The sequence below is a fragment of the Rhineura floridana genome, chromosome 16, assembly GCF_030035675.1.
Source record: "Rhineura floridana isolate rRhiFlo1 chromosome 16, rRhiFlo1.hap2, whole genome shotgun sequence".
Lineage (NCBI taxonomy): Eukaryota > Metazoa > Chordata > Lepidosauria > Squamata > Rhineuridae > Rhineura > Rhineura floridana.
This window is the reverse complement of record NC_084495.1, coordinates 20,575,901-20,601,792: the sequence shown is the minus strand read 5'-3', so window position 1 is coordinate 20,601,792 and position 25,892 is coordinate 20,575,901. Positions and strand designations below refer to the sequence as shown.

Sequence of the window (25,892 nt, the reverse complement as noted above, 5' to 3'; positions counted from 1 at the left end):
AAGGAAAAAGAATTGTAAAAAGAATTACTTAGAACAGATTGCCAAAGAAATGTAGAAAGCATAGTAACCATTAGCCTTTCCAATTCCCCCCCCCCCGCAGGATCTGTTGACTACTGCTCAGTAACTTCCACACCGTAAGTTGTATTCAACTAAGTCCTATTCTTAGTAGACTCACTGAAATTAATGAATCTAAGTTAGCGATGTCTACTAACTTCAATTGGTCTAAATAGGATTAGCACTGAATACCACCCCATACATTTAAAGCACATGGCTTTCCCCAAAGAATCTTCAGAACTTACCCGTTCTGATCTTGGGCCCTCCACCAAGACTCATTGCTCTCCTCCAGGACAAGGTACTCTTTGCCTTTTTGAAGCTCCAGGTCCTGTTCAGTCATTGGGACGTAGTCATAGAGAGCCACAACCTTCCGTGTCCTAGACTGGGCACTGGGCGTCGGTTCGGGGGGCAACACCTTCTTCATCATCTTTGCCGGGGTTGGTGCGGAAACAGGAAAGCAGTGAGATGCTGTTGAAACTCTCAACACCTGTCCCAGCGGTGGGAAACTTGTGGAAACACCCCCCCCGATGTTGCTGGATTACAACTCCCATCATCCCCTTGACCAAGATCAGCCAATGGGCCAGAGGTCCCCCCATCACTTCCCCAAGTTGCACCTGCTGCAAAAATTGCCACTCCTGCTGCTGCTCATACCTTGTTGTTCTCTGGAGTCGGTGGTAGAGGCTTGTCAGACTTGGGAAGAGAACGGCCACTTCTGAAACCTCCAGCAAGAGGAAGACAAGAGGGCATGCCAGCAAAAATGAGACAGGAGAAACTGAGACTGATATGTCTATCCCTATCCACAAGTGATGTTGAGAATACCTTCCTTAGGGCAGAGACACACTTACTGTTGTGCCGGTCCAGTGCATCTCCACCTCTGTTTTCTGAAAATGGGCGCATGACGCTAGTCAAACTCCACCCCTTTTTACTCTAAGACCTGATTTTATCAGCTCCCCTGCAGATTTTTTTTTAATCCAGCTTCAGACAGATTTCGCAAATGACTGGTAGATCAATCCGTTGCCAGTCCAGGTGTGGCCAATGGAAATGCTTTGCTGTAGGCTCAGGCACAGACAGTGATTGGCCCAATGCTTTGCTATGGGCGGTCCTGAAAGGTCTGAAGCCAGCAGTGGGGAAGGGAGATGAGTCCAGCCAAAGGCAGAGTCACTTCAAAACGCAGCCAGGAAAACCATTCTTGCTGCTTTTGAAGTGACTAGGGTGCATTCAGTCTTAGTCTCATATATGGCACTTGTCCATAGTAGTGAACTGCTATATTGCACTCCTCAGTAGTAAAGCATAGGTTTTGCATGCGGAAAGGCCTAGGTTTAGTCTCTCTGAATACCAGTTGTTGGGAATCACAAGAAGGGAGAGTTTCCTGGTTCTATACACTGAAACTAGGCTAAATATGCCAAACTAGACATGACAATGCAGCCACGTGTGTTTTTATCTGCGTGTCTGTCCTGTTCACATATAAAATAAGTGGTGTCTGGCGCTCATTGGGACTGTTGGGGCGGAAGGCATGGAGCCAGAACTAGGGATGGGTGAGAATTCAGCAGAATTCAGATTTAGTATTCTCCATCTTTGCAGAGCAAACCTGTTTGATCTGAATTTCAGTGGCTTTCCCCCAACACAGTTTCCCCCCCCTCAAATATTCCCTCAAATAGATTGTTCTTGTATTGTTTTATGCACCACACAGCACAGCATAACAGTGCTCTCTCTCTCTCTCTCTCTCTCTCTCTCTCTCTCTCTCTCTCTCTCTGCTACCACCCCCCACTCCAATAATCCAAACTCCAAATGGGAGGAAAAAAGCCAAGTCTCAACCATGTTGACTCTAGGAGGGGGGGGGGCACTGAAAGCTGCTTTCCTCCTCAGCTGGTCTTTGCTTCCTTGCTAACATGAAAATTGACCAGTCTCAGTCACAGTGGAGAAGGAGAAGGTGGCAAAACCGCTTTCCTTAATCAATATTTTCTTTCAAATTATCAGTATTTCTTTCAAATTATCAGTATTTCTTTCAAATTATCAGTATTTCTTTCAAAATACTGGTATTTTCTTTAATTTATCGAGATTTCCTTTCAAAATAACAGTTGAAAAAAATCAACAGTTTGAAAGAAAACATCGATATTAATATTTTTGGAAGAAAATATCAATATTAATATCAATATTTTTGGAGAGGGGAAAAATTGGACCAGTAAAAGCAGCAGAAAGGGGACAAAGGATGAACTCGAACCGATACTGCCTGTTAGGTTGACAGAATGCTTTCGAAGCGCCATCCCACCCCTAGCCAGAGCCAATGACAGCTGGAACCAACTAATTTTGTCCCCATCCTCTTCCCTGCTGAGTCCTACAAGGAGAACACTAAAGAGGAGGAAGCTGACAGCCAGGTCCACCGCCTGGACAAGATGTGTGTAAGAAGGCAGGCAGGTGGGGGCTGGCTGAGGGTAGAATGAGATTGGTAGGGCACTGCCCTATCACCCAGATGGACCAACCTCCACTGGGTGAGGTAAATGTTCAGTTCTTTACATCAGGGATGGAGGAAGCTGTGGCTTTCCAGATGATGCTTGTCTCCAATTCCCATCAGCCCCAGGCCCAGCCAGTGTCGCCAAGGGACAGGGATGATGGGAATTGGAGTCCAGCAACATCTGGAGGGCCACAGCTTCCCCCATCCCTCCTTTACGTGAAAAAAAACCAAGTATGGTGAAAGGGACAGACACATATAAGCTCCTGGTCATGGGAAACTAGAATTGCTGCAAGGGAAGACAGGTAAAGAGAAGCCAAAGTGAACTCTTACTTCTGCTCTTGCCTTCTAGGATTTGGCAGCCCATTGCCATTTTTGCTGTCTGGGAGCAGCAGATGTATTGTCCATCAGTCCAGAAGCAGGGGTGATACTTCTGCACCAGGTTGCTGTTGTAGCAGATCACTGTAGCGGGATTGAAAGTGGGGTTACATTTTGTACAGCGCCTGGTACTGATTCATTTGTAGCCCAGTCCTGTAATGAGCATCATGGCAGATTTTGGAATCTTGACTTGAATGAGTCTTCTTCTTGCACGGGGAGCCACTTTGCACAACCTGACAAACAATCCAAGAAGTTTTCCATTAACTATAGCTTTCCATTTTTTCTGAACCAGGAAACGATGGTTAGCAGCTTCAGAAAAAGCCAGGATATGAAAACAGAGTTTGAAGTTGGTTTAATGTCCCGGCTTTTCCTGAAGCTGCTAGCCACAGTTTCCCAGTTAGGACAAAACAGGAAACAATTGCTAATGAGAGCTTCCTGGCTTGTTTGCCAGCTGAAGGGAAAGGAGGAAGCGAAGAGTTGCATGCATGGGCCAAAGGCTCATTCATATCTCAGCTTATGAAGCCAAGATATGATCATCCAAATGTGGTCGATAGTGTTAACCCTCTCCCCAGCATGTCTCCTTGCTTAATCTTGGCCCTGAAGAGACAGTCTTATGGCATATTAAAAGCCTGCACCTGTTGTTGCCTGCCACCCACTGCCTGTCCCCACCACTCTGTCCCCTGGTAAGCTTATTTTGGGGAGCACCAGTGCAGTGCTAGGTGTGTCCTAGAATGTATCCTTCCCAGGGTCCCCTCAGCCCTGGTGCCAGCCCTGATACAGGTGTTACCACCCACCTAACCTACGAAGCTGGGGGCAACTCGAACAGGGCCTGTCCGGAAGATTTATTTATTTATTACATTTATATCCCACCTTTTTTCCTCCAAGGAGTTCAAAGTGGCATCCATGGTCCTCCCCCTCCCAATTTTATCCTCACAACAACCCTGTGAGGTAGGTTAGGCCAAGAGGCAGTGACTGGCCCAGTGCACTCCCACGGCTGATTTGGGGACTGATGTACACACGATGTTAGCCATCTCTGTCCTGTATCTATTGTGTTGGTTCTTATGAAATACTGGATTTTTATGTATTTTTTCCTGAACCAACTTTAATCCAAATTGAGAAAAAGAATGACCTAGCTGTGTTTTACGTCGGTAATATGTACACAGCCTATGTCTGGTTTTTATTCAGCATTCATCCTGATTTGCTTGTGCAGTGGACAATTATACAACTTCCTGTTCATCGTTTGTTCAAGTGCATTTCCCCATCACTTTCCTAACTGCAAAAAGTCTGGTTGGTTTTGCTTCAAAGTGGCTCTGTTGTGCCAGGGTGACATAGCACCTATATTTCCGGTATGTGCTTCAATCCCTCCCACAAGATACTGTTCCTGTGCAAAATATACAACTTTTAACCTCACAGAGACTCACCATTCTTCAGCTGGTGAATCCAGCGGCTCCGTAACTCCTCCGTGGGGGAGAAGACATAGAGGGGCCCTTCGTCATACACCACCTAGAGGGGAGCACAGTCAGAAGGTGAGTTCTTACAGACGATGGTGCCGTCAGAAGCACAGGACTTTGGGGCAGACATCCAAGGCCCTGCTAAGCACAGGGGGCCCTTAAATGCAGCAGGGCTGGTTTGCCACACTTTGAAAGGAGTAATGCGTGTTAAAATCTAAAGAGGGGCTTCCAACCGGTAAGAAAGGGGTGGGGAACCTTTTCCCCCTGGATCCTGTGTGGATCCTGCTGCAGTCATGCAGCAACAGCAGGCCTGATCTTGGCCTCTTTGCTATGTCAGCCTGGGATGTGGCACAGAGAAGAGACATTTTTTCCTCCCCCTCTGCTCCCACCTTCTGCTCTGGCAGGCGCAAGCATCAGGACTGTGGATGCAGCACTAGCTGAACTGCTCCATCAAGTGCTGGTGCAGCTGGTTGGGGGTCAAGATTACGCCTTTAGTCGGGGAGGGGAGGCATAAAACTATTAAATCCAGAGTGTTGGATTATCTAAGGCTGCATACCGTACATTTAAAGCTCATTTAAATCATATGACTTCCCCCCAAAAATCCTGGGAACTGTAGTTTACCTCTCACAGAGCTACAGTTCCCAGCACCCTTAACAAACCACACTTCCCAGAATCCTTTGTGGGAAATCATGTGCTTTAAATATATGGTGTGTACATAGCCGCAGGGTAACATTGCTTCGGCTGTATTTTTCTGAGCAAGAAACACATTTTGAGTCGAAATCACCTTGCTGATGGGATCTTCCACCTACATCTTTGCATGCATAGACCTGAGAATGTTTTACCCACACCTGTAAGCAGGTGGCTTGACCGTGCAGCCAGGCTGCAGATTTGTGAAGCAGTAGACTTTGAGAGCCAGTGTGGTGTAGTGGTTAAGGGGCTGGACTACGACCTGGGAGACAAAGGTTCGAATCCCCACACAGCCATGAAGCTCACCTTGGGCCAGTCACTGCCTCTCAGCCTCAGAGGGAGGCAATGGTAACCCCCCTCTGAATACCGCTTACCATGAAAACTCTATTCATAGGGTCGCCATAAGTCGGGATCGACTTGAAGGCAGCCCTTTTCCATTTTTTCCAAGAGCATTAGACATGACAGGTAGAAAGGCGTTACAATCTCTCTCCCCCCCCTTCTCTCCCCCCCCCTTCTCCTGAGACATACGACCTAAATGTCTGGGACAGGAAGTCTAATAGGGAGGACAGCTCACCTGGAAAGGATAGGGAAACCTCTCTATGATGGAGATTTGCTCAGTCTCATTTACATCTCCTTTTTGCTGCATGTGTACGTGAGAGAAATGGGAGATTAGCGCATTAGAATTGGTTCCCAGTCCCCACACACCAAAACCCATGACCAGAAGACTGTGGAGAGGCACAAGTGGGCAGAGTGACAAATGTAAATATTACCTTTGTACAGTAGATTAGTTTTTACATGCACACACTCACTCCCCTCTCTCCACCATCTTGGCAAGCGAAGAGTCCTTCTCAGGCTTCAAGGACACATTCCAGCCAGTTTAGGATGTGAAGCAGAGCCAGTGAGGGGGGTTCCAAGGGCCAGACAGAAAGGCCTGGAGAGCCACATTTGGCTCCTGAACCTGAAGTTCCCTCCCCCCTGGGTCTGCACTAGGGATGCGATCTGTTGGTTGGTGCTGGTTCGAAAGCATTTCATCAACCTAACAGGCTGGCACTGATTCGAGTTTGTTCTTTGTCCACTAGCCGCTGCTTTTACCAATCCGTAGGGTTTTTTCACTTGGAAAAAATATTGATATTAATACTGATATTTGTTAAGGAAATATTGATATTTTGAAGGAAAGATAGATATTTCCTGTAAAAATATTGACATTTTGAAGGATATATTATTTTAAAAGGAAATACCAATAAATTGTAACTTAACATTGATATTTTGGAAGTTTGTTTTTTTTTAAAAAAAGGTCTGTTTTCAAAAATAGCCATGGAAATTTGCTACATTAAAATCCAGTCCTCAGTGATGGAGAATAAGCAAATTAATGGAAAATTCGGTACCAAATCCGAACTGGATGGAATTCTAGTATATCCCTAGTCTATACTGACTGGCAATGACAATCCTACCTCCCAGCCCTACCTAGAGATGCCGGGGATTGAACCTGGGCTCTTTTGCATGCAAAGCAGATGTTGTACCACTGAGCTACGGCCCTTCCCCAATCCCCATTAAGCACCTAGGGCCAGTGGTGCAGTGATAGATTGTGAAATGCAGGACTTTGTCATGACAGCCCACACAGACAGGCCCTCAAAGGCCCAAGTCCATAGGCACACCCACCAGGAGAATCCAAAAACTCAGGTAGCTGTGTTGGTCCCTTATCCTGGACTCCCTTGTTGAGCATATGGACCCTTCTTGGGAGCCCCATTAAACCACTGAACATAAGAAGACCAGTCACCCAAGAAGACTGAAGCACCAACAGCCACGGGGCACAGCTGGTGTGGGGCTCTGTCCCTGGATGGTAAGTTGTGGAAGAATGTAACAGTGGAACAATGCAGTACAGTGTGGCCCACCCCGCCACCAATTGGCTGCTCTCGGCAGCCACTGGAGCTTCCTGCCCAGTGGAGACCGGTGGCTCCAAGGTCAAAGGGGCAGTAAATCCACTCTGGGTTTTCGCCTGAATTTTCAAGGAGCTGTCTGAGCTGCAGCAACACCTTGGACAGCTCCTTGGAAGTTCAGACCAAAACCTGGAGTGGATTCATTGCTTCATTGACATCAGAGCCATCAGTCTCCATTGATCCTGCCTGGAATGAAGATGCATAAATGTCTCAATACTGGGATCCGCCGTTCTGGTGGAGGATTGTTCTCTGGAGCCACAGTCTCCACACAGGTGATTTTCTCAATGTCCACGGAGCCTTTCTTACTTCCTCGGCGCTGCAAGGAGAAAACAGGAGTACTTTAAGATAGTCCGGCTTTGAGCCAGCACTAGTTGCCTAGCTAGTGATGAAGGCGGCACACACCCCATGCATTTAAATCACACGTAAACCATATTTTTTTCCTCCAAAGCATCCTGTGAATTATAGTTTAGCCCTCACAGAGCTACGATTCCCAGCAGCCTTGACAAACTACAGTTCCCAGCAGCCTTGACAAACTACAGTTCCCAGGGGGAATGTGCTTTAAATATATGGTGTGTACACAACCCTAGCATGAAAATGTGCATCCTTCTCACCATCTGCACCAAGATGCACTGAGATGAGCGTCATAATGCACATCTGCATTTGCGTTGCCTGCACAGACAGAAGCCTCCTTCCTTATGTACATCTCCTTTGCAAGATCAGGCTGTTTGAGTGTCTTCGGAGAGCTTGTGTGAGGTAGTGATGAGAGCCGGGATGGAGGACATATGCCACCGTGCTTCCCCCCCCCCCAGTTGTTTTTAAATTCCCATCATCCCTGACCATTGGCTGGGGCTGTGGGGAGCTGGAGTCCAGCAACATCTGGAGAGCTATAGGTTCTCCATTCTTGGTTTAGCATGTCAGATAAGGACTATGCAGACCCAGCTTCAAATTCCCACTCAGCCATGAATAATAATAAAATAAATAAATACATAAATAAACATTTGCTGCCCCTTAACGACATCTAAAATCTGTGGCCATGGACTGGTCAGGTTCAAAAAAGGACAAGGCTCCTGCACCTTTAATAAGTTACCTGCTGAAAGCTCTTTTTAAATGCAGCTATTAAAGGTGCTGAAGCCCTCGGCCCTTTTGCATCTGGCCCCCTTGTTTCTGTTTCTCCCTTTCTCCAGGACTCACCCCACGCTCAAAGTCATACTCATAGTATGAGAGCTTGTTCTCCGTCAGTAAGAAGAGGCGCTTTTTGAAGTTGAGAGGCGAAGTCTTTTTCTTCTGCTGAGAGCGTTTCAGAAAGATGCTCTCCAGGATAGCATTTGACATGGCTCTTGTTGCCTTCTCCTCCTCCTCCTCTTCTGCTTTGGATGTGCTGGACTGCCGCTACCAACAAAAAAGAAACAGCTGCAATCATAAGCATACAGGCTTGGGAGGAAGCCCTGCTGAATAGACCTGAGTAAACAAGCGTAGGTTGCCCTATTAATGACCCAAACCTAGTTAGCTCTCTTTCTTATGAAATCAAAGATATGCTAAATATTCAAGATGCACATACCCAGACACTGAGATCATCTCCAGAGGCACTTCTCTGGTGGGTGTCCCTGCCAAGCGAGGGGCAGCAGATGGCTGTTTGAGAGAGGGCTTTTTTGGTGGTGGCACCCTTACTGTGGAATGCTGTCCCTAAAGAGGGTTGCCTGGTGCCTCCTTTGGGTGCCAAGCAAACATAGGAACTTAGGAAGCTGACATATACCAAGTTACACCATTGGTCCATCTAGCTCAATATTGTCTACACTGACTGGCAGTGGCTCTCCAGGATTTCAGACAGGAGTCTCTCCCAGCCCTACCTGGAGATGCCAGGGATTTAGTTTTATTTATTTATTTATTGTTTTTATATACCGCCCCATAGCCGAAGCTCTCTGGGTGGTTTACAGTAACAAAAAACATTAAAACAAATATACAAATTTAAAAACACATATTTTAAAAACAATTTAAAACACAATTTAAAAATTTAAAACAATTGAAATTGGGACTGTCTGCATGCACAGCAGATGCTCTATCATTAAGCCATAGCCCTTCCCCTCAAAGACTTTTTCATATTCTCAGGCCTTTTGTTGTACTTTATTGTATTAATATGCTGTAATTATTGATTATAATTATTTTGACGTTTATTGATTTTGTTGAAATATATTTTCAGTTTTGTTGAAATCTGCTGTGATATTGTTTTCACGGTTGTATTTTAACAGTTTATTGCTACTGTAAGCCTCCCAGATATCATTCTACTGAGTCCCACCATTTGGTCTGTCTAGCCCAGTATTGCCCACACTGGCTGGCAGTGGCTCTCCACCATTTCAGACAATATCTCTCCTAGCCCTACCTGGGACCTTCTGCCTGCAAAGGAGATGCTCTGCCACTGAGCTATGGCCCTTCCTTGTCTACTTTGAATACCAACAGCTCGGCAAAGTCTCCAGCAAACCTTCTACCCGGCCATTTAACTGGAGTTATCGGAGATTGAACTAGGGATCTTCTGCATGCAAAGCATATGTCTTTCCCCAATATTATTTTATTATTATTTATTAAATTTATATCCCGCCCTTCCTCTTAGGAGCCCAGGGCGGCAAACAAAAACACTAAAAAACACTCTGAAACATCTTAAAAACAAAAGACTTTAAAACATATTAAAACAAAATATCTTTGAAAAAAATCTTTTAAAAAATCTTTAAAAACACCTTAAAAAGCAATTCTAACACAGACGCAGACTGGGGATAAGGTCTCTACCTAAAAGGCTTGTTGAAAGAGGAAGGTCTTCAGTAGGTGCCAAAAAGATAACAGAGATGGTGCCTGTCTAATATTTAACAGAGTAGATGCTGCCACACTAAAGGTCCGTTTCCTGTGTTGTGCAGAACGGACCTCCTGATACGATGGTATCTGCAGGAGGCCCTCACCTGCAGAGCGCAGTGATCGACTGGGTATATAAGGGATAAGATGGTCTTTCAAGTATCCTGGTCCCAAGCTGCGTAGGGCTTTTTATACCAAAACTAGAACCTTGAACTTGGCCCGGTAGCTAATGGGCAGCCAAGGCAATTCCCTCAGCATTATCAGTTTTTAATGTAGCCAACAATGTGACAAACCAAATGTAGCATACAAATATTTAGATAGTGGACCAAATGCGTTTCTACTTTGAATGGGTCTTCTTCAGTGGTCAATATACATAACAATATATGATTCAATTTTGTCACTACATGCACAGTTTGCTGTTGTAACAAAGCATAATATAATGACCTATCTGCTCCTGAGAATATATGTATATCCTTTGATGGATCTGGATGGATCATGTGGCTTGCCCAATATTCCTACTTACAGGGCTTTTTCCAAATTCTCTCACAGGTCAGCCAGCAAACATTCAGGGGAGAAAAGTGTTTGGTTCACTAAGTATTTGTATGCTCTGCTGTTGTACATCACAACACTGTTGGCTACATTAGTTGATGTTATGACATATTACATATATGTGTCAATAACACTGAGGTTTTAGACATTTGGTTTTATTTATCGGTATTTTTCCTGTATTGTTATATGTGTGTGTGTGTGTGTGTATATAAATTGTTTGAGATTAAAGTTGGATACTTTTATTTATTTGTTTTATTAACTTTGGTATCAATATTTTTTATACCTGGATACGCAAACCCAGTTCTGTATTGCTATCTGTTTTTGTAGGTTGGGTTTATATTTCCTTGTTCTTTCAGCTGCTAAAAACATGCCTGGCCAAAGTTACCATCTGAGTTGCTCGTGCAGTTGGAACTGGGTCCAAATTCATACAAGAGAAGACACTGGCTGCTTGGAGATAGCAGCGATATCTGTTGATCTTTCTAAGGCTTTGATAAGGCTCATCATCTGCCCAAAAGTGAGGTTTTGAGATAAGGCCATCAGAAAGAAGAACTGTACAAGAACGGTATGTGCTACCTCCTCAATTTTGTTAGCATAAAAACTGCCTAATTTCTCTGTATGTATTCCTGTTTTCAGGAAGCCTTTGTCTTTTGCCTAAGGACAGAGACTGGTCTGGGTAACAGGTGGATTATAAATTTTCATTTTTATAAGCATGGAGAATCAACTATTGTATGTTTCTCCATGCAACCTGAAACCTGCAAAGCACCAAACAGATCCTCATTTGAATATATGCAACCCAGTAGTGGCAAATTCAGAAGTGCGGGGTCCCTTCATGATATTCACAGGCATGCCCCCTCATACAGCCACCCCCCCTTCTAAGATTATAAAATAAGCTGGCTAGGCTTGAATACTGCTTTCTGCTTCTCTATCACTGTCACCATTTAACTGTCCTTTCACACTGTCAGAAATATTGCTTGAATTACTGAATTCAGCATTTATATATTTATCTCCTGCTACTACCAAGCTGCTTGATGATGTAGATGAGGTGCTATCAGCAGGATTAACTGTCTCTTCTTCTGCAGTTACAGAATTCTCACTCTCCACAACTTGTCTTGGCTTTTTGAAGTATGAACTAAGGAAGGCTTGCTTGCAATTGATACTACTTGGGACACTTTCAGTGGCCCCAGTGGCTAATTCACTCCCCTTTCATTCTCATTGGCTCATAGGACACTGGAGACATAGGATCTTGCTGGTATCTGGCTCCCAAAAAAGTAAGGGCTAAGATCCCCCCCACATCCAACCCCAGATGACCACACCCCTGATGCTACCTCCTCCTACATTCCATTTTAAGACTGTGTCTAAATTCAGACTCCATCTGTGGCTCTAACATAGCCAGCAAGTTTGCACTCCAGAATGTCCCACCACTTCTGAATAAACATGCATAAGATTGCACTATAAATTATATTAATGCAGGGACTGGCAAAAAAAACCCTCCCGATACTGTTGGACTACAACTCCCATCATCTATGACCACTGGCTATGCTGGCTAGGGCTAATGGGAATTGGAGTCTGTGAGGTGTCCTTCCCTGGCTCTCCCTGTCAGGTTCCTACCTGCTTGTGGTTACTGCCTGTCTCTAGGCACCACCAGGGACTCCACCAGTCCGGACCGCTCTCTCTTATGATTTCTCTCCCCGCTCTAGCACAGATCTCAACAGATCCCCCTGCTAGGCAACCACCAGTAACGTCCCAATACTAGTATTCCCAGAGACTCTGAATACTGGTATTGTTATTCTCTTCACCGCTGCCACCATTTGTTACAGTTCCCCTTCAGCCTTGGTCATTACCTTACCCTCCCTTCTGGTCTGTGAAACCCCAGCCAAGGATCAGGCCTTTGGTAAACCAAATTAAGTATTTATTACAGATAACAAAGCTAACAAGATTAACAAGATTTCTTCTTAAGGCACATAAGCATATGGTTTTACTCAATACTAATCCGAACTCCACCTCCCTCCTGGTAAACAACTCTCTAAACCCCACCAAGCAATCCACTCTTTCTCTTCTCCTCCCAGATTCCACAATTCACCACCTCACATTCCCCCAGATTTACCTGTCATCCTTTCATTTATACTGTCAGCCATTTTAAACATTCAGCCAATCATCAAGCATTCACAGAGTCCAGCAACATCCGGATGCTCACAGGTTCCCCACTTCCGATCCCTAACAACATCTGATGAGTTTCTTATATTATTGCCATTGTTGTTTTTTATATACCACTTTTTGGCCCATGGGACTCCAAAGTGCTGGACAGCATAGCAATGCAGCAAAGGATTACTGAAGCCACGTACATAAGGAAGAAGATTAAACAGAATTCTAATTTCTTCTTTTCTTTAAAAGTTAATGTTTTGGGGGATTTTTTCTATATAAAACAAAGTAAGTAAAGTAAATGACTGGCCTCTGTGCACTGATGGCTTGCAATGGCCACTAGAACTTTGGTCCTGATGCCATGGCCCTTGGAAGCGTGCACACATGCACTGTACTGAGGAGCTGTAGCTCAAGGGAAGAATACATGCTTTGCCTGCAGAAGGTCTGAGGTTCAGTCTCCAGCATCCCCAGGTAGGGATTGTAATGTGCCCTGTCTGAAACCCTGGAGAGCGCCTGCCAGTCAGTACAGACAATATAGAGCCAGATGGATCAATGGTCTGTCTTGATATAAGGCAGCTTCCTAAGTTCCTATGTATTCACAGGTATCTGCACAAGATACAGGATTCAGAAGACATGGCATCCAGGATTTGGGTGCTGACGACCAGTGCAAGCAGCAGGGGTGTGGGTCAGGAAATATACCTGAGAACAGAAAACTGGAAAGTCTGCCTGGTCCACAATTTAATTATACAACACTGAACTAGACTGCAATTGCTCTGATGCTATTGGCGCCCTCAGGCCCAAGGTCACACCACGCTGAGGATTTCCACTCAATTCCAGAACGGAGCTACAAAGTAATCGGTTTTCATTGCTTGCTTTCTATCTCTTCCATTTGATAGTTTGCTCTACTCCTCCCCACCCCCACCCCTCTATCCTTTAATGCTCTGTTGATTCTGGGTCGGCCCAAAACAAGAAAGACTCACTGGTTGGCTCTTCCTTCTCCACACACCGTGGCTGCAGCAGGCTCCTCTCACAAGCAACAAGTTCCTTGAGATGCTTCTGGACTGTGGAACAACCAGCACACAGATATGGAGTGTTTCAAAATATCTGAAGGGCCGGTGAAGGGGATGGCAGTAGCAGGAGACTCATTTGAAGCACTGTGTTGAACTGCAGGGAAGATTGTCATCCGGAGCTTAACCCCACCCTTTCAGTTCCCCTTTTCTTAGTTTCTGACCAAACTGTCTTTATTTCCTTTCAACCATGATGCCATCCTCAGGCTGCTTCCAGACAAGGGCCTTCATTTGCAACAGGAACGGGGGAGACATTTTATTCAATTCACATTTAAAGCCGAATCTATCAAATTTGCAGTTTCCGAAACAGTATGAGAACCAAAACACAGCCATCCTTCCAAATGTGTGATGCAAGCCAACAGAAGCTTTCAAAAATGCATACAGTAGGGGAAAGTGTGCAACAAAATGAATATCTTAGTGAAACATATCATGCAGAAATGTATTACGTTAGGAGAAATTGGTTGCAAAAATGTGTACATTAGTCCAACTCATACAAAAATGTGTTTATTAGGAGAAATCACACTAAAATGCTGAAGAGTTATCATAAGGATTTATAAAGAAAATGCTAATTGCTGCAGAAATGTGAAGAACTGGTTTCACACTGGAAAAAATGAGAAACAGAGAACTGAAATGGACAGATCTTTCCATTCCTAATTTGCTAACAGGCTGTTGGCAACAAATGGAGGTTTTTTTTGAACTTACTGCATTTCCCTTGAAAAGGGTAAATCCTGATTAAATGGGATGATGGTGGGGAAACTTGCTGGCATTATGTAGGGCAGATCCACAACATACATTTAAATCACATGCAACCACAATTAAAATGATTGACTTCCCCAAAGAATCTTGGGAACTATGGTTCCCCCCCAGAGCTACAGCTTCCCAGCATCCTTAACAAACTATAATTCCCATGATTCTTTGGGGGAAGTCATGTGCTTTAAATGTGCATTGGATATGGGGTGGATCTGCCTTATACCAATGATATTATACAGATACTGTAAAAAAACCCAAACTTGCACACATAAGGAGCACATATCCCACAATAAAAGCCATTTGGAAGCATATTCTGGGTGCCACCAGACTGCTGCTGTTTTGTGGGAGCAGTTCAAGTGCATACCATAAGTTTAGGTTTCTGCAATTAGAGTGGGTTAAAGCACTCTGTTGCCCTAATGCAACAAACCCACTTTTTAAGAAAATACAGACTTTTTGCAAGTGACAGGAAATGCACTGAAAAGTGTGGGATGAATGAATGATAATGGGAAGACATGGAAACGCCCTCCAAACACATCAGGATGCTTGTTGTCATACAACATGCCTCCATCCATGGCTCCAACTAACATCAGCCAACCTTTTCCCTCCCCGCCTGTTTTGCTTACCAGTTTGCCAGACTATCATTGGCATAAGGCAGATCCACCCCATATCCAATGCACATCCACACCAGACATTTATTCCACTTTAAACAGCCATGGCTTCCCCCCCAAAAAAAATCCTGGGAAGTGTAGTTTGTGAAGGGTGTAGTGTTTTAGGAGACTCCTATTCCCCTGACAGAGTTCTAATGGCCAGAGTGGTTTAACAGTCTCCTGCTCTTCCAAGCTCTGTGAAGGGAATACAGCGTCTCCTAACAAATCTCAGCACACCCACAAACTGCACTTCCCAGGATTCTTTGGAGAAAGCCATTAAAGTGGAATACATATCTGGTGTGGTTGTGGCTTTAAGAATTCTGGGGAACTCAACAGCCTGAACACAGCCGCACTCTTTCATAACATGTCCGTTGCCCAGATGTGGGCTTTGTGTGTTCTCTGTTTCAACCCCAGCCTGCCCCACACAACCGAGATTAACTCCAGGCAGGGAGAGTTCTCCATGCATGCGCACAGTACTGGCGAAATAGCTGTTTGGCTCAGGCAGGGAGAGAGAGACCCCGTTAGACAGCGCAAAGCTCATTATTGCGCTGTGCGCGTGTAGAGGAGAGACCAGGCCCACAAGGCAGCCCTTGAAAGCACGTGTGGGGCCCGTTGGAGATAACGTGCAAAAAAAGAAAATCTTCGGAGCAGCCGAGCCACAGACGCTTCCTCTTTCCAAGTCATGCACTGCGTTAAGGAGTACGTGAGCAGTTGTCTGCCTGACAAAATGGCTAAATAAAACGGGGTGGGTGGGGGCCGGCCATGAGGGTCTACTAGTATAATCCCCTCCTCTTGCCATTCTTTTTTTTTTTTTTAGTTCGCATGTTGATTTGAAGCTTTTAACCAGTGCCAGACTGCTGTGTCTTTCTAAGAGTCGCGTAAAGGGGGATCTAGTCCACCACCTGCACCTTCTCCCGTCGTTATAATACACTGATCGCGAAACGTTGTACTTGGCAAAATTCTCCTCCTTATGCCAACTCAGAGAGTACGATCTTCACCGTGCTTATTACTTGGGCGTAAGTCCCACTGAGTTCAATGGGGCTTCGTTACTCCCAAATCAGCGTGCCGTGAAAAAAAACTTGCCGACGTAAAACCACACGTGTCCGCAACTCCCTTTTCTTTCCGGTAGGTGGCGGGCACGGCTCTCTTATGTTGTTCTCCTCTGGACGAGCGTGACGCTCTAGCCTTTTGGCTTCTTGGTGTTTTTTCTCCTGAGTACCGGCGACTTCCGCTTTCTGGCTGGGGCTCTTTCTCTGGACGACGTTGTTGCTGGCAAGATGGTGAGTTGTCGAATCCGGTGCCATCCTCCTCGGGGGCTGGGGGCAGGGATACGGGAGTGGGTCTGAGGGAAGTGGGGAGGGCCAGCCGATATGGTGTTGGGGTTTGGTTGGGTGCTTAGCGAGTTGTCAAGAGAAGGGCGGCGGGAAAGGCCCGAGGTTGGCAAGGCCGGAACGGGCATGGAGTGGAAGGACAGGCCCCACACCGGCTTTTTTCCCCTGCCGCTGTTTGTCCCCTGACCCTCTGGCGATAGTGCTGATCGCGCTTAAGTTGTGTAGGGCCCAAGCGGTCGGTGTCTTGGGCTGTGGTGCAGGTTGCGGGTGGAGGCGCACACGGCAGAATGTTCCCGTATACGTTAAAGTCCCTGCATGTAGAAAACTAGCCTGTCAGTGGAATGGGCTCCAACCCAACATTTTCCTTGACATGGTAGTTGTCTATTTGCAAGGATTTTATCTTTCGTATGGGGGAGCGTTCCGTTGTGTAAGCCGATCAATGGCTACTAACTAAGGCTATTTATGACCTCCAGTGTGCTTCTGAATGCCAGTGGCCCTAGCCATAAACATGAGAGTGCTGTTGCGCTCCTGTCTTGCTTGTAAATTTCCCAGTTGCATCTGGTGGCCAATGTCGGATCAGAATGTAGGATTAGATGGGCCGCCTTATATCCTTGTCCTTAATGATGTTATAGGACTTGCTTTCGTTCTGCTTGATGCTGACATGATTTATAGCAGTATTATCTCCTATAGACCAAAAGCATATGCACACACAGTTTCTGGGCGGGCAGAGAATTTTGGCAAACTGGTGGCCTGCTGAGGCTAGAATTTTGTAAAGCAGCCTGTCGTAAACGTCAGTGGATGCTCATCCTTCTGCTGGTATTTACACACAGTGACTGTTCTTGTATTCTAATGTGGAAAATGCTCTGTAGTTACTTGCATTTCATTTTCCTCACTACTGGTATTTAATACTTACTAGTAAAATGTGTGAGATGTGCGGTGAACTGAAAAGCATGTTCGCTCTTCAGATATTTTGGTTGTCCTATATGTTTTTAAAAAAACTGTTTTGCCAGTTTATATACTGCTTGATTACACTTATTAAGCGATGTCTAAATGGATTTTGACATTTTTTTAATGGATCAATATGGCTTCTCTGTTTTAAGGCAAGAATGGAGGGCTTGTATGCTGCAAAAATCACCCCCTTAACGTTCTCTGTGGGATCCCCATCAGCAAGGAAGGCATCCAGTGCTGGATGGAAGGCAGATTTTGCTCCATCCCGATGCAGCATTTGACTTAGTCTTCTGAAAATGAATGCCGGCCATTCACTTACAAGGGAATAAGTAAAGGGCTGCATTTAATAATAATAATAATAATAATAATATTTAATTTGTTTGTCACCTATCTGGCAATTAGCCACTCTAGGCGACGTACATTAAAATGAGATAAAATACAAAAATTCAAATGCAATCACATAATAACAATAAATAAAATATTGGACAGTCATCGGTACATATAAAAACAGTTATAATAGCAGCATACGACAGATGACAAAATCATGGAGATTTACCCATCCCAAGGACCTCATAGGCCTGTTGGAATAGCCACGTCTTCAGGGCCTTGCGGAATACGTCTAGGGAAGGGTCATGTCGGAGATCACATGGGAGGGAGTTCCAGAGAGTGGGGGCCACCACAGAAAAGGCTTTCTCCCTAGTACCCACCAACCTAACTGTTTTGGTTGGCGGGATTGAGAGAAGGCCTTGTGTGGCTGATCTAGTAGGGCGGCATAGTTGGTGGCAGTGGAGGCGCTCTTTCAGGTAAGCAGGGCCGAAACCGTTTAGGGTTTTAAAGGTTAATACCAACACCTTGAATCGGGCCCGGAAGACAACCGGCAGCCAGTGTAGATCAAGTAATACTGGCGTGATGTGGTCCAGGCGGCGGCTGTTGGTAAGTAAGCTCGTCGCTGCATTCTGTATAAATTGTAATTTCCGGGTCATTTTCAAGGGTAACCCCACGTAAAGCGCATTACAGTAGTCTAATCGAGAGGTGACCAGGGCGTGTACCACGAGCGTGAGCTGTTGAACAGGGAGGTAGGGTTGCAGCTTACGTATAAGATGTAATTGATACCAAGCTGCCCAGCTCACAGCCGAAATCTGAGCCTCCATGGACAGCCTGGAATCAAGAACAACTCCGAGGCTGCGGACCTGGTCCTGTAGGGGCAATTTCACCCCATCAAACACCAGGTCAACATCTCCTAACCCTCCCTTGTCTCCCACAAGTAGTACCTCGGTCTTATCCGGGTTCAACTTCAACCTGTTCCTGCCCATCCATCCACTCACGGATTCCAGGCACTTGGACATGGTCTCCACAGCCCTCTCCGGTGAAGATTTAAATGAGAGATAGAGCTGAGTGTCATCCGCATATTGGTGACACTGCAGCCCAAATCTCCTGATGATCTCTCCCAACGGCTTTACATAGATGTTAAATAGCATGGGAGAGAGGATAGAACCCTGTGGCACACCACAATTGAGAGGCCAAGGGTCTGAAACCTCCTCACCCAATGCTACCTGTTGGCGCCTGTCAGAGAGAAAGGAGTGGAACCACTGTAAGACCGTGCCTCCCAATCCCAAACTCTCCAGACGATCTAAAAGGATACCGTGGTCTACGGTATCAAAAGCCGCTGAGAGATCCAGGAGGACAAGGAAGGTGAATTCTCCCCTATCCAATGCCCTCCTCATATCATCAACCAGAGCGACCAAGGCTGTTTCAGTTCCATGTCCAGTCCTGAAACCCGATTGGTATGGATCAAGATAATCCGTTTCATCCAAGTGTGTCTGCAACTGATTTGCCACCACTCTCTCAATGACCTTGCCCAAGAATGGTAAGTTTGAAATCGGGCAGAAGTTGTTTAAGATCTGGGGATCCAAGGAGGACTTCTTTAAGATGGGTTTTATAATAGCCTCCTTGAAGGCTAGTGGCATAACACCCTCTTGCAAGGATGCATTAACCACTGCCTTGATCCCCTCACCCAATTTCTCTTTACAGCTCATAAGGAGCCATGCTGGGCAAGGGTCATTTAGACAAGTGGTAGGCTTTACAGATGAGAGCACCTTGTCCACATCCTCAGAAGAAAGAGGCCGAAATCGATCCCATTTGACCGGTTTGCAACTGGCCAACTCTAGCTCACTCACTGTATCCACGGCGTACGGAATCGAGCTCCTCAGGTGCTCGATTTTATCAGCAAAGTGCTTTGCCAATTTGTCACAGGAGGCCTTAGACTGTTCCAAGGGTTCCTGAGTAACTGGACCGACCAGGCTTCGGACCACTTGGAACAACCTCCTGGGACAGCACTCTGCTGACGCAATAGAGGCAGCAAAGAATTCCCTCTTTGCTGCCCTTACCGCCACCTGGTAGGCAGCTATTGCTGCTCTAACCTGTGTTCGGGCATCTTCGGAGCGCGACTTCCGCCACCGGCGCTCTAGTCGTCTCACCTCCTGTCTCAATGTACGCAACCGTGGTGTATACCATGGTGCTACTTGAGTTCTGTTCAGGGGGAGAGGACATTTCGGAGCCACTCGGTCTAAGGTCCCGGTGATCCTCTCGTTCCACTCCATCACCAGGGCTTCGACCGAGCGACCTTCAGCGGGTTCCAATTCCCCAAGCGCCGTCAGGAAACCATCTGGATCCATCATGCGCCTGGGGCGGACCATTCTAATAGGACCTTTACCCCTGCAGAGGCCGTGCGGCATCGAGAGATCCATCTTTACCAGATAATGGTCTGACCATGACACAGGGGTAAAAGAATTAGCCCCTAACTTCAGCACACTACCCTCCCCCCCCCGGGACAAATACAAGGTCAAGAGTATGACCGGCTACATGGGTGGGCTCAGTGTTACTAAGGCGCAGTTCCCAGGAAGTCATGGTTTCCAGGAAATCCCGAGGAGCTCCCATGAGAGTGGTCTCAGCGTGTATGTTAAAGTCACCCAGAACTAACAGCTCTGGGGACAACATTCGCACGTCTGAGATCACCTCGAGCACCTCGGCCAGGGAGTCTGCCGTGCAGCGGGGCGGGCGGTACACGAGCAGGATCCCTAAACTGCCCTTAGAGCCCAACCTCCAGTACATACAATCAACGAAGCTAGTCCCACGAAGGGGAGGTCTGGCAAAGAGCAGCGACTCTCGGTAAATAACTGCCACTCCCCCTCCCCGCCTTCCGACCCTCGGCTGCTGTGCGTAACGGAAACCCGGTGGGCACATAGCCTCAAGAATAGGAGCTGAGGTTTCATCCAACCAGATCTCCGTAATACATGCCAGGTCTGCACATTCATCCAAGATCAAGTCATGAATGATAGATGTCTTTTGTACTACAGACCTGGCATTACACATCAGCAGTCGAAGGTCAGTAGGAATCCTGCGTCCCCCAGCTTCCTTCTGGTTCTGGACAGACCTGGAACAAGGGATGGATATTATGTATCTATCCCTTGTTTCTCTCCGTTGACGTGGTCTGCCCCCAGCACCATTCCAGCGCCTGCCGACCAATCTTGCTATACTTTGGCCCCCCACCCTTCCCTTTTCTTCCCTCCCTGATTTACACATGCCCCTATCTCTTCGGCAGTCAACCAGCCCAGATAATAAAAGGTCAAAGGATGTTGTAGAAGATATTAAGGGATGGGTAATCAAGTCCAGTACACAGTCCTAAGGTTAGCATTTGGAAGTGGGGACTAGTCTTCCTTCCAGTGTCTGGAAATCAGTCAGCATAGTCTTGTCCTGGATTAAGTACTGAGTGGTGCAATAGTCTTGTAAGGTAGTTGGCTCTGTCACATTAATTTATTTAAAAGCATTTTAATACTGCTTAATATTTCAAAAATCTCTTCAGCAGTGTACAGTCTAAAACAACAATATATCATTAAAACACAACCCGATGTAAAACTGCAATAGAAAAACGCACAACGGTATTTAAAAGCAAATAAAACAAATTCAGAGGATTCAAATACGTCGATCAGGGTATAATCTTAGGGGTCAGGCCTGGGTAAAAAGATACGTCTTCACAAGACATCTGAAGCAACTGGTGGTTGCTTCAAGTAATTCAAAGGGAAGGGCATTTTGCAGGGCAGAGACAACAGAAAATGATGGGGATAGAGAGGAGGAGAAAACTTGAGGGGCAAATCAAGTTGCACTACTTCAGACAGGGTTTGTGTATTTGAACACTCCCTCAGGTAGAAAACTAGCATGCTGAGACAAAGGGTGGCCTTCTTGACATGCTAACTTTCTGTGTATAGATAGGACTTGCGATTTTGAAGTGGTGCAATTGAGAAACATTGTTGGCATTCTAGCACCTTTTCATAGCCGTTTATGTGCAGTGTTAATCTCATGAGGCAGCAAGAGTAGAGAAGCAGCAGCCTGCCTAACGTTACATAGCGAGTTCATGACAGAGGTCTGGATATTTTAGGATCACAACCTAATCTTAACGTTAAACTACACCAGCTCAGGTAAAACATCTCCCATTTTATTGTAGATTGTATATGAACTGACCCCTAGTCTAGTGAGCTGGGATGTTTCTTCTCTGTAGTGAGTTTCTGGAGCTGCAAAATGAGAGACAATAGTTAATGCACGTTCAGGCTATCATAGCTTGGCATCCGAGTTCCCTTAGTTTTTGCATTACTAAGACTGGCGGCTTTTGGAAAGTCTTGGGACTTGAAGGGAACAGACCTAGATAAAAGATATGTAACATAGTGGTTAAGAGACTGAGTTATGAATGGGGAAGCCCCTGGTTTGAATCCCACTTCTGCTCTGAACTCATAGAGGACCTTATGTAAACAATACATGCTCAGCCACAGTCTTCCTCATTTGCCCTATGGAGGATAATAAGGTTTGCCTTGCAGGGCGGTTATTCTAAGGTATGCATATGAATACTATATGAAGTTGTCTTATATTAAATCCGTCTAGCCCAGCTCTACTTACTCTGATTCATAGTGGCTCCTCAAGGCAGAAGCCTTTCCCAGCTGCTGGAGATGCCCCAGGATGGAACCTGGGCTTCTCTACTTGCTTTCTTGCTGAGCTTCAGATGGCTCTTCCTGTTCAATCAGTCTTGTGGAGGAACACCTTATCCTATATTTCCTTGTGACATGCTAATTACTCAGGTACTACAAAATGGGAATGTTTTTGTATGCAAGGCCAAGGAGAGACGCTCACTGCTGCTGTAAAACTGACCCTCTCTCTTCTTTGCCAGGTGAATGTCCCCAAAACCCGCAGGACTTACTGCAAGAAATGTGGAAAGCACCAGCCCCACAAAGTAACCCAGTATAAGAAGGGCAAAGAATCTTTGTACGCTCAGGGTAAGTTGCAGAACTGCACAGATCTTTGATTCCTTGGGATCACAAAGAACAGGCCGGGGAAATAGAAAAAACTTGCCAGGCTGTTGGGTAGATTCTTGGAAAGTGAGTTGCTATTTGCAAAATGCTTCTTGGGCACATCTTTCATTAATTTTCAAGAAATGCAGAATGAGTACAGAGCATGTGGGCAGAATGGAGTGAGCCCACTTAGATATGTGGTCTTTTACTTGGTAGATTTTGCTTTTATTTTGGGGCGTGGGACCTCTGTGTCCACTCCCCCTACCGAACGGGGAAAAACAGAAAGACCCCCAGGTTCACTTCATGTTAAATATGAAGATAAGCTATATGCATACATTCATGCACACCTCACCACACAATACAACATCAGAGATAACACAGTGTGATTTCTTGGTAAAGAAAAAAGAACTTGACCCTCACCAGAACATAAAATGAAAATAAAAAAGCCTCATGAAAACTAATATTTAACTCTTTCAAGATAAACATCACCTGGTTCTGTGAAATCTCAAAATCATAAATTGGGAAATGTAAGCTTTTCTATTAAATCTGGAGACAGGGATCCTTCCCCACTTAGCGTTACCATCCAGGAATTATTTCAGTAGACCATCCAACACTGCATGGAAGCCTTATATTATAACCTTTACCACTCATAAGGATGTGAGGCTGGGGGGAAAGCATGTTATAGTAACAGACAACCAACCTACTACGTGCATCCCATGGTGTTCCGAGGATGCGAGTTTCAAGCAGACTTTGCTTTTATCTGAAGGATTTGATTTTTTCTCTTTAGGAAAGCGTCGATATGATCGCAAGCAGAGTGGCTATGGTGGTCAGACAAAGCCTATCTTCCGCAAAAAGGTGAGCATGACCAGAGGGTTGTGGAAACTTTGTAGTGAAACGAGTGTGCTGCTGTGGATCTGAGGTGATCTGGAGGATTCTTGTTCAAACTTACTTGAGGAACGGGTGAATGAATATCAGGACTTGCAGAACTTGATCTTCGTTTTTAGGAGCTCCGATCATGTAATTGTTGACCATTCCCCCAAATTGCAAAAGCTTAAAGAACCCCAGAGTGTTTTCACCTTCACAGAAAACTCTCCTGGCTGATGGTCTCAAAAGTTTTCACTTTTCTGCTCCTCTTTCTGCTTTGCAGTAGTTGTAGGGAAGGTAGAGGGCAAAAGTTGATGTTTGCCTGGGTCAGGGCCTGAATAAGCCTTTGCTTTCTTTTTCAGGCAAAGACCACAAAGAAGATTGTGCTGAGGCTGGAGTGTGTGGAGCCCAATTGCAGGTCAAAAAGGATGCTGGCCATTAAGAGGTGCAAGCACTTTGAGCTGGGAGGAGACAAGAAGAGAAAGGTACAGTGCTGCACTAAGCTACGGTCTGTACAACGGTGGCCCACATGTGACGTTGCGTCTCTGGCTAACTATGGGTTTTTAGTGACTGGGAGACAATAACTGTTGGACCATCACAAAAATTGCAAAAGGGGGTTGGGTGCAGCAAAATGACAGGAAAGTGTTGGATGAATAGATAGGTACATGAGGAAGGTATATATACCCTGGTGAATTTTTTCAGCTGCCTTGTGTGAGGCCTTCCCTTGAGAGCTTGTTAATTTTTGGAGGAGTGCCATGAGTTCAAAGAGTATGTAAAAGTATACTTTTCATGGTCCCTTACGTGGGACTTATTGGTTATACAGGTTTGAAATCATTTTCTAGATGTACCTTCAGCACTTCTTGGAGTGGTCCTGGTCAGCTGATTGCAAGTGACGGGGTCTCTTTTGCAAACTTGGAGGGGGAAGCTGCCAAGTTAAAAATGCCTTTTCAGTTGCTGTGGTATACACTTAATTCTGTTTTTTTCTTCTTCCCCTACAGGGCCAGGTTATCCAGTTCTAGGCATTCATCTTGTTATTTGGCACGAAACCCATTAAAGTCCTGTTGAAACACACCCACGTGTTGCAAATTCATTTTTGTGTAAGTAAACTCATTTGATGTCATCTCTCACAAAACTCAGGATTGACACCAAAACAAGGGATTTGCTAATTCCCCATTTCAGCATTTATGCATATCTCGCTTTATAAGCAGGATTCATCACTGACAGAGCAGATTTCTCTGGGACTATTTTCATTGCTAGGATTCTGCTGTTGGAGCTAAGCAGTTGTAATTCTAAGAGTGGCTCCAAGCCAGAGGCAGAGTGCCTTTCCTCACTGGTGAGTAATTAAACGTGCAGTCACACACTGTAGGTTGGTGTTCCCCATGGGAAACTAGGTAAAGCAGTCAACCCTAACATGTAGGAGGGAATTGCCATCTGCCCACAGTGCATACCATGGGGGGGGGCAGGTCTGACTGAGCCACAAATCAGCCCAATCAGTATAGCCTATTAATCTGTGTGCTCATAAGATAATATGCAGGGAAGTGTATTGGAGCAAAATTTTGAGATTTGTCTAATATATACAACTACCAAATGTATACAACTTAACATCAGCTGAACATAAATCTTCAGTTTCAAGAAATCATAACCAAACTTTGGTTTCTTCCTCCTTAGCCAGTGTCTCGAACCGACTAGGTTCTTTCTATTTTAGCTTTTTTTTGTCCTATCAACAGCAGCACCTGGAATACAACAACCAGAGAACCCTACTAACTTGATCATGTGAACATATTCCTTCATTTACAGTGTTCATTACTAGCAATAGAAATATAGTTTGTGGCAGAGAGAGATGCAAAATTCACTGAAAACATTTTGGCAGTATTTACCACTTTTACAATCATGTTGAATGACTATTTTAGTGAAGTGGCCTGAGATTTCAAGCTTGTAAGCAGCTACAGATGATAGCTGGTATAGCACAGGGGAGAGGCCAGAGTCTGTGAGTTCAAATCCCCACTCGTGTCTCCTGGCTGTCAAGGACCAGCTAAAGATCACCCCCACAGTGAGTGGCTCAGGGGTTACGTGCCCTGCCACCTGTGCAGCTGTGGGCAAGCTGCATAGTCCCAAGGAGCCCATTTGCCCCCCAGCTGGCAGTTGCAGACAAGGAAGGGGCTGGCTTGTGCATCGTGGCAAGCTGAGCAGACCTTAGCCAGCTGGGGAGGACTAGCCTCAGAGGGAGGCAATAGTAAACCCCCTCTGAATACCTTACCATGAAAACCCTATTCATGCAACCAAAAAAAGGGTTCATGGGGTTGCCATAAGTCGGAATTGACTTGAGGGCATATAACAACAAGCAGCCACAGATCTAGGATTTTTCCTGATTTATACAACACTTTCTGCATAGATGGTCACAAAGTGGTTTACACAAACATAAAAACCACAGGTAAAAACACACCTTCAATAAATAGGCATAGTACAG

At 45.5% G+C, this 25,892-nt stretch overlaps 2 protein-coding genes across 3 annotated transcripts in view; one reads left to right on the top strand and one right to left on the bottom strand.

Moving 5' to 3' along the window:
- Positions 1–13,642, bottom strand: part of BTK (Bruton tyrosine kinase) — a 31,269-nt gene extending 17,627 nt beyond the window's left edge. The window contains exons 1-8 of one of the 2 annotated variants that reach the window (XM_061598784.1): positions 13,463–13,642; positions 8,148–8,345; positions 7,174–7,272; positions 5,594–5,659; positions 4,303–4,384; positions 2,837–2,965; positions 706–776; positions 300–481 (exon numbers count right to left, since the gene is read on the bottom strand). In XM_061598784.1, coding sequence (XP_061454768.1) covers positions 300–481; positions 706–776; positions 2,837–2,965; positions 4,303–4,384; positions 5,594–5,659; positions 7,174–7,272; positions 8,148–8,288 — 770 coding nt within the window. In that variant the 5' untranslated portion in view covers positions 8,289–8,345; positions 13,463–13,642. The remainder of the gene's footprint in view (positions 1–299; positions 482–705; positions 777–2,836; positions 2,966–4,302; positions 4,385–5,593; positions 5,660–7,173; positions 7,273–8,147; positions 8,346–13,462) is intronic. The other variant, XM_061598785.1, reaches the window with a different exon arrangement.
- Positions 13,643–16,079: 2,437 nt separating this feature from the next.
- On the top strand, positions 16,080–24,496 carry RPL36A (ribosomal protein L36a). The gene is made up of 5 exons (XM_061598282.1): positions 16,080–16,226; positions 22,441–22,546; positions 23,349–23,416; positions 23,788–23,910; positions 24,424–24,496. Exons 1-5 carry the CDS (start codon positions 16,224–16,226, stop codon positions 24,442–24,444), a joined length of 321 nt encoding a protein of 106 aa, XP_061454266.1. The 5' UTR covers positions 16,080–16,223; the 3' UTR covers positions 24,445–24,496.
- Positions 24,497–25,892: the final 1,396 nt, after the last annotated feature.